At 38.7% G+C, this 9,103-nt stretch overlaps 1 protein-coding gene across 5 annotated transcripts in view; it reads right to left on the bottom strand.

Annotated features, from left to right (window-relative positions):
* Positions 1–1,253: 1,253 nt before the first annotated feature.
* Positions 1,254–9,103, bottom strand: part of LOC122819825 (NACHT and WD repeat domain-containing protein 2) — a 43,947-nt gene continuing 36,097 nt past the window's right edge. For all 5 annotated transcript variants that reach the window (XM_044096789.1, XM_044096786.1, XM_044096790.1 and 2 more), the window contains one exon: positions 1,254–8,782. In XM_044096789.1, coding sequence (XP_043952724.1) covers positions 4,886–8,782 — 3,897 coding nt within the window. In that variant the 3' untranslated portion in view covers positions 1,254–4,885. The remainder of the gene's footprint in view (positions 8,783–9,103) is intronic.

The following is a 9,103-nucleotide window of genomic DNA, read 5'->3' as shown; positions in this document are numbered from 1 at the left end:
GAATTTGTTAACGTTGTTCGGTTGTATAGATTCATCAAAAGAAATAGTTCTATCCTAACAATGCACCCATTTGCACCCACACAGGGGATTTTTTGACTCAGTAACTCCATTTAACTCCTTTTGACTTAAGCTAACTTTAGCCTGATCTCTTTTTAGCTTACAACTAGCATCATGTTTGAGAGCTGAACACTGGCAATTTTTTAATTATCCCTCTTTCACTATATCTTATGAGAATGAACAATTTTCAAGTAATGTGGCCTTGGAAGTAAAACATATTCTGGTATGATATGATGGTATGATGCTGGATTGAGAAAGTGTGCAAAAGTAGCCAATATACAAAGAAGAACCTAGCAAACATATTTCCTGAAAGAATCTGTGGCTGCCAAGTAGCACATAAAAAAAAAAAAAAAAAAAAAAAGATCAATTTATGTGCTGTAATTCCTCTTGGGTCAAATGAAAAATAGAATATTCCATACCGAATTGTACACAATTACAATTGACAGCAAAATAAATGTTCAAGAGCAGTGTGGAGGCAAAAAGTGAACCATTTTATTACAGTAAAATGTTTCATACAAACAATGCATACACACTAGGTTCATATTGCTTCAGACATAAGTTTCTTTTCTGTTTTATGTACAGTTAAACAACTCTGTAACAAAATGTAAGTACAACATTTATGAAAATATAAATCTCTAAACAGGTACATCAGTCCTGACAATAAAAAGAATACCATAGAAACATTCATTACCAGTATGTCAACTATAAGTTGCAAACATGTAAGTTGTTAAAAGTCATTCAAGTTACATAACATAATACATAATAATACCATTTACTGGCTTCCATATGGACACATTCAAATATACTCTTAAACTGGCATTCCGATATATTTTTTTGTAGGAGGACTCTTTTAGACTTTTTAGCAAAGATAGCACATTTTCTCTTAAGATAACCACAGTCGAACTCTTCAACAGTTTGGTAACAATATAATTATAGTACAAGCCTTATAAAATAAGTGAGACAGTCATGAAATAAAACAACCAATAATTAAAACTTTGGCAAGTACATAACTGAATCTCTTTCTGGTTTTTTTTTTTTTTTTTAACTCTTGAGTTAGCAGGAAATGTTAAAGCTCGGTGCTTCTACCCCGTTTGAAATTTTCCCAAGGGCCATTCAAAACTGGTAAACTTATATTAGGATAGTATAGCCCTTACAATGTGGTTGTAAGTGGTTGAAATTGTGTGTTTTTAAAAAAAAAAATTAAAATAAGGAATATTCGATAAATCAGAGATCAAAACTGCTAAAAATAAAATTTAATTTAAGGATATGTAATCTCAGAAATCCCCAAACTGTGTAGATTGTCTGCAGATCTTTATTTCAGCCTGTATCAGGTCTACCGACCGACCAGAATGTCCATATGTATACACTACATGCTCCGTACATGTGCTATTGTTTGACATACCTTTGAGCATATAAACAGCAGCGTGTATAAGACACATTTGTTCATGTTTCTTTTCATAACAAAGCGTGCACTTTGTGTTTTACTGGCTTTTAAGTACGGTGCTGGACGCGGTGGCAGTAGGCATGGGCCGGTGTGAGAAATACTTAATCATGGGATTAAGACTAATGTTTAAAACAAACTCATAAAAATGCCTGATCTAATCTGACTTTAATTTAAAAGCATACCTTAAGTATGAAAATGTTATATTAATCTTTCCCTATATCAAATATTTTGATGAACACATAGTCTAAAGAACAGTGTCTTTAGCGTAATTAGATCATTAAGGGAATTTACAACCAATTTATATACTCATTTTTTATTAATATTTATATCTTTCAGTTTTGAATGCAGTTTTAAATTAATCTCAAGCATTCAATGGACATTTATCTTTGTGTCGCGTTAAACATCAGGGAGCTAAGCCAGTTCTGAAGTATTTGTCAAAAAAATTATAAAAGGTAAAGAAGCTCAAATTTCACATAAATTTGCACAAAATGTCATTAATATAATATGTATGTTTTATCTTTGGCTTTTTGTAAAGTAATGTTGCCAGCTTCACAGTATGTGGTTTATTTCACTGATGTACAAGGTAATTCCTAAAGTTTAATTAGAGTGGTGGGTGCCACATTTTAGCAAGAGTAGAAGTTTTAAGGTTTCCTTTAATTTGTCACTAGGTGGTCAAACATAACAAGAGAAAACACTGCATGATAAAAATGTTCCCTTCCCAAATCAAGGCTTTTCCAAAATCATAATGTATTCATTGGAAAATATCATATTTATCAGATAAATATGATATCTTAATTGTTCATGTTTTACACAGAAAGCATGAAATAAAATAATATGTTTTTCTTGAATAAAAAAATGGCACCTTATTAGCAACACAGAAAAAATAATGATGGGGGTATACTTTCGCCAAATAGATCATCCATGTAACAAACATGAATGAGCTCCATAGAAATGAGCTGGCTGAAAACGGTTTTTACCTTAAATGTGACACAGCGAAAATCTGGGATTCCCATATTTCAATTGTTTCATAAGAACCGGAAAAAACCCAAACCTGAGGGAGGACAACACAACACAGTTCATGCCACAGGTCGAGCAGATAGCTTAAGCAGGGAGTAAACAGCCAGACCATTAAGCATATCACAGATGTTTTTGTGAATATAAAGTCTATCAAATAAGATAAGGCCTTTTTTTAACATGTGTGTTTTTTGTTTTTTTTGTGTGTTTTTTTTAGTATCCTCTGTTAAGACATTTACATAACTGTAGTGTAGGTGAAACACTGACTCAATATTTGGAGGGAAGTAGACCTCCACTATTGCTGCATGACTTGCTAATTTACAGTAAACTTTTCTGATCAAAGTTTTTGGGAAGAACATGTTGATGCATACCTGTGAACATCAATACTTGTCTGAACCAGAATAGAAATTGAAACTGAATGGTGCAAAAAACCCAAAACAAAAAAAACACCTAAGTGCTACAGCTTTTTAATAATCTCCAGAGGGCATCAGTTTATTAGGTGTCCAAGGTTCTGCTTACAGGCAACATTTTTACTGACTTTGTCTAACTCACTAGATACATTTTCACATATATTTTCACTTTATGAACTTTGAAAAACAAGACTAGTGCTACTGTGCCCTTTGTGCCAGTTGTATTGTATTATATTGTTGCATGGTGCCAATTGCATTGATGTTTGAGTTTGGGATTCCTAAAGTTATTATTAGGTAACTTTCTGTTGCATTCTTCTCTGCCTTGTGCTATTTTTTTTAACATACTATTTTACATATTTCTCAATTTCAAATATAGAAATATAACTAACTGTTGTGAGCTACAAGATTGGACATAACTGAAAAGGAAAGGTTTTTAGAATGACGTTCCTTAAAATGAGAGACCGGCCCATGCCTAGACACAACATAAAAACTTTAAAACAAAATCAGAACAAAATGACATATCCTGTTATTATGAAGTTTTAGATGTTTTATACAAGAACTATGAAGCCTGTGCCACTTTTTGTAAAGCTGTGAAGATTTCTTTATTTTTGAACTAGGAATTACAAGTCTAGGCAATTTGTTAAAAATGTACTAATCTGTGCTCAGATGTTCACAAACACTTTTTTTTTTTTTTTTTTTTTTGCTGGGACTAAAACTTTTTTTCCCCCCACATTTGCAAAATTATATTACAACAGAGACTTAATCTCAAAAAGCTTGTTTAGATGTCTCCATCTTCCATTCCATTAGGTATTCTTCTGTAATATTGTAATCTATATACATCTGTAAACTGAGCCAATAATTGTTTTAAAAGAAAAATCTAGGTTTTTTTGTAATTCATATATTTCTGCGGAATAAATCTAAATATATCTCACAAACCACTCCTAAAGTGCATCCACCTATTGACTAAACCTCTAAATATGCTCACTTGGCCAAGTTTTTAATGTAAAACTCATTCTGTCCTTTTATAATGGACAAACAGACTCCACAGAACCTAAAGCAAGTACACAGGTTAAGGCGTTAATGTGCGTGGTGCTATGCTACACTGTATGCTCAATAGTGGTGTTCCCCATAAAAACAGCCTGCACGCGAACTGATGGAACAGCAGGTGAACTTATATTAAAATCTATGTAAACAGTTCCAAAAATTATAAAGCAATCAATTTTCAGAGTTGCGTTGCGGTTCTCTCCTGATGTTGACTGGGTTTCAGTAGAATCGGCATCAAATGCAATTAATATACAACAGTGTGTGTACTATGTTTACAAAGTCCCTGCACTTTCATTAATTTTGTGATCTGTACGTGATGAGCATTTTTTTTATTTATTTCCAGGCACTCACTTTGATTGCATTAAGCACAACGTAACATTTTTAAGGAGTTGCACAAATTGCAGCAGCCAAAATGAGATTTGTTCTATACATTTGTTCATCCTTTTTGTACAGTACCACCTGATATTAATACAAACACGGAAATACACTTTTGGAACAACATTATGGCTTAATGTTTATGAAGAAAATAAAATAAAAAAGGTGGCTAACAAACAGTGGATACAAAAGATCACTGGACTGGATTGGAAAATGCTTAAACAAGACATTTTGATACGAATTTTGTTCTTCAAATGCAAAAGGACACATAATGGTAAACTAATACAGAATATACTTTTTTTGTTTTGTAAAACAGAACATTTTCTAACAGTCTTCATGTTTGAAACTAACAGAAAGTGTATCATATATTGGAAGTAAGTAATACATCATTTGAGTGCAGCGTTAAAATTGTCAACCCAATAACTACCCACAGGGCTGACATCTGCAGCTGAATCACGTGGCTGTAAACAAGAATCAACTGCAACCCCAGAGATTCCTAGCTCTATCCCCCCGTCTCTTGTCTTAACTCCCCCCCAAGTTTTCACTGCAGCAGTTCAGTCTTCTTTGTAGGTGTGGTCGACTCCCCTTCTCCTGAGTCCGACACGTTAATGGGGCTGTCCCTTGAGAAGACTTCTGTCGATTCCCTCCAGATGCAGTCGGCAACAGTCTTGAATGAATGGTTGCCACATTTGGGGCGCACCTTCTGTGAAGCATTGTTGACAATCTGTCGGCTGTTGGAGGTGGCTATCTTTATCTTAAGGGCGGCGTCCACGCGGTCCACAACCGTGTATGTGCCAATGCTACCGTCCTCGAAGCCAATGATGATGTTTAGTGCACGTTGGGACAGGGACAGGAAGGTGGGAGTTTTGTAAAGTGAGCATGTGCCGATGCTCTTGCCGTCAGCAAGACGCATTACGATCAAATTAGACACCACCCCGGCCTCGTCATCCTCATCACAGTTGCGGAAACAAACATACACTAGATAACGGCCATCTCTTGATAATTTCTGACGCCAGATAATACCGGCTGCATGGACAAGCCTTAGCTTTCCACTGTGAAGATCCAGGACATTAATGTTCTCATCACCTTTGGAGACTATTCCTAACTTTCCATTGGGTGAGATTTGAAAATCTTCGAGATTTTTAAGGAAGTTGGCCGGCAACTGGACTCTCCTGCAGACTGACTCATCCGCCACACTCCAGATGAAGACCGTTTCTGTGGACGTGATAAAGACCACACAATCTGGACAGTCTGGAATGAGCTTGAAGTTGACAATGGTAATGCCATCATCGCAGACAAATTTCTTGGATACACTGCCCGACCACAGACTCACAGCAAGCAGTTTATTCTTGGAAGTGCCCACCAGAAAAGTGTTTGCTGTAGTGATAAGTGCATTCTGGAGGCTGACTAAAATGTTGCAGACTTTGTGCCCAGTAGCCAGTCTCCAGACCCTTGAGGCATTCTGCTCACAGAGAGAAACCACAAACTGGTCATTGTGGGTGATCAGCAGCTGTGAGATTCTCTGTCCGTTTATGCGGAAGATGTTTTCTCCGGTGTTGGTTTGCCAGATATACTGACTGGACTTGTCGTCCGAAGTCACCATGAGATCCCCTGAGGAGGTTAGGACACAGTTCTCCACCATGCCCTCGTGTTTGAAGACCGTCTCAATAAACCCGGTGCTAAAGTTCCACTTGTGGACTGCCTCTGAGCCGTCCATGGTGAATACATAGTCCTCTCGCCCAGTCAGCTGTAACGTCTGGATCTTCTTGCCTGTTTTATCGATGTTAGACATGGCTGTAATTATATCAATGTCCCAGACAGATAAAACGCCACTGCTGGCTACAGAAAGAAGCAGGTTGTGGTGGGCTGATTTTATGAGTTTCACAATAGCTCCTGAGATCTCAATCAGGCTGGCCATGCACTGCCCGCTGTCTCTCCTCCAGACAAAAATAGATGAAGTATTCTCCATTGAGGCAACAATGCTTTGTCCATTTTTGGAGAGAACAGCAGCAACAAATCGCTCACTACGTTTAGCTTTGAATTTCTCCAGCATTTTCCATACTTTTGTATCCAGAACCTCAATACTACTGGCCTTGCAAATGAGAATGGAACGCTGATCTTCAGACAATTCAATGCCCACAACTTCACTTTCATCCCCCCTGCAATCATAATCCTCCATCAGCTTTGGGTTGGTTATCTCTTTGGTGTTCCACACTGATAGACTTCCCTCATTGTCAATCATTACCATTTGGCTAAGAGTGTCCAGTACTAGGATAGACTTGACAAACCCCCCAGAGAACTCTGATGTCACAGTAGATAACTTTTCTCCATTTCCTAGATGAAAGACTGATGTTGTGTTCAGGTACTGGCCACAAAAGGCATACATGCCATCTGGTGAGCATTGGACACAGGTTACTTCATACCAGCAATGGAACTGGTAGAGGGGCCAGCCGTACACAAGGTCAATAACACTGACATCCTTACTAGCCTCAAGCCATGCAAGTGCATGGTGGGTAGAAAGCGTAAAACCGTTTATGAAAGCAACTCCTCCAGCAACACCACTGTGCTTTGACCCTTTAATTTCAACCTCTGATAAGAGGCAGGATTTGTGATTATCATAGATGAGCAGAGTATTTTTGGTTGTGGCAACCACCAGGTACTTCTCATCGGTGGTTAGTCTGATTCCCAGCACAACAGATCTGGCTGTGTCAATCTGCCGAAGGAGCTGCCTGCTTTCTACATCCCAAGTGCTGATAGATCCATCTTCCAGTGCTACAAGGACTATGTTTGGGGCTAGTGTGGGTAAAATCTCCACAATCTGTATGTAGCTGGAGCAAAGAGGAAGCCTCTCTGGACTGTAGGTTACGTCCATGGAGGAGTGGAGAGGCACAATGGAGCAGTACTTGGGACCATCTTTGTCACACTCCAGAAGAAGGTGTCTGAGTTTAGGCAGGGAGGTGACAACTGGCAGAAGCCTTTGCTGCAGTTCTGCAGACAGTGATGCAGGATTCTTTAGTACTTTCACCTTAATGCTACGGAGAGTGGCGGCCAGAAATTTTAGCTCCTTTTCTTGGCTGCATGTGTAAGCAAGATCAATATCTGTTATAGCTTTATCAAACTGACTAATCTTGATCATTGTGTAAAGCCAGCTGAAGTTCATAATGACACCAAACATGAGATCGTCGGTCCGGCCACTCCTGGTCAGGTGGTACACCAGCTCTGTCATCTTTCTGTGATTGACGAAGAAGATGTCAGGCTCCAGCAGGTTGCACTGGAAAACCCAAGGCTGTTCAGGAGTCTGTCTGTCGTATGAGTATTTATCAGAGGATGTTTTTTCATGTGACTGTTGATGATGAGGGTTTTTGTGGTGTGAAATATTCAGGGAAGTGAAATGGTTATTGTCATAGGTAAAGATCTTCTTCCTGCCTCCTGACCATGCTCCAAGGAAGTACTCAGCCAAGAGACTGTGCATTTGATGTACATCCTCCTCATTGCTGAGGTAGAGCTTCTGGGCGATGAGATGTAGGTGCCTGTTGGCCCAAACCATCAGTGTGACATTTCTTACTTGCCGCTCAACCAGATAGCCTTCCAGCTCTTCTTTGAGTTTAGCAAGTAGCTCGTAGGAAATCCTTAGTGGATTTTTAAGGTAACTTGGTACTATGACGTCTCCAAGAACAATGTTATCAAGAGATAGGATGTCTTCTAACTCAACCTCCGTTAGCCCTGCCTTTGCCATGGTGACATATCCTAGTGCCCTGAAGACAAATCGTTGGCCTAGTTTGTTCTCCACAGAGTAGAAGAGTTGCTCAATGCTTTCGTGTACTGTTGAACACAGAGATTTATCATCGACATCTTTGTGAGACCTCCAGTGAACTACTTCTCTGTAGATGAGGTTGACAAACATGGGCAAAGTACACTTGGCAAGTGCCTCATTGACATAGATCTGTTGGCCTGATGTTACTTTCCTCTTCACCCCAAGCAGCTGCTGTTTTAACATTTGGCTGCAGACCTTTCGGTCTCGCTGTATTAACTCCACATAGTACCTCTCATCATGAATGAGATGACGCAGCTTCTGCAGAATACCATGTTTGTTGGGCAGTGTTGATACAACTATGCGGACGGTGCGAGGCAGGTGTACGGGAAGCCACCACAGCTTACGGGCCTCGTCAGCATCAGAAAGTTGCTCCATGGCATCCAGGACAATGACCAGGGGCCTGTGGAAGGATGACTCCCCAAGGAGGTTGATTAGAAGCTCCCTCATCTCCTGAATCTTGTTAGGCAAGAAGTGAATCAGGCAGCGGTAGTTTATTGCAATCTGCTCACAGATGCTCTGGAGAAGAGTTCGTAGATCAGTGGAGAGCTGGCTGGAGCCAATAAATCGGACGATGACCACTGGATCTGTTTCTGGACCCATCTCTTTTTGAAGCCATGTGTAGGCCTGGAAAAAATAAGGAATAGCACAAACATAGTCAAAATGGTTTCATAAAAGAAATCTACATACAAAGGTTAAAACCAAATTGGTTGAAAGCTGAACCTTTTCTGACATTAAAAGATCCTTTTAGTATTTCTGTTAATCAAAACTGAAATACTGAAACCAAAACTGAAAAATTAAATTGATTAAATACTTTTCTAACAGAAGTTTTTAACACAGCAAACAAAGGAGGCAATCAATATTCTAATTCAAATAACTTTGTTTACCTTAGCCTTATTTTCTTATATTGCGGACATGGCGGTATTGTAATTTCTTTTTTATTGATGG

The sequence above is a fragment of the Gambusia affinis genome, linkage group LG18 (assembly GCF_019740435.1).
Source record: "Gambusia affinis linkage group LG18, SWU_Gaff_1.0, whole genome shotgun sequence".
Classification (NCBI taxonomy): Eukaryota; Metazoa; Chordata; class Actinopteri; order Cyprinodontiformes; family Poeciliidae; genus Gambusia; species Gambusia affinis.
This window is presented reverse-complemented; position numbering and strand designations above follow the sequence as displayed.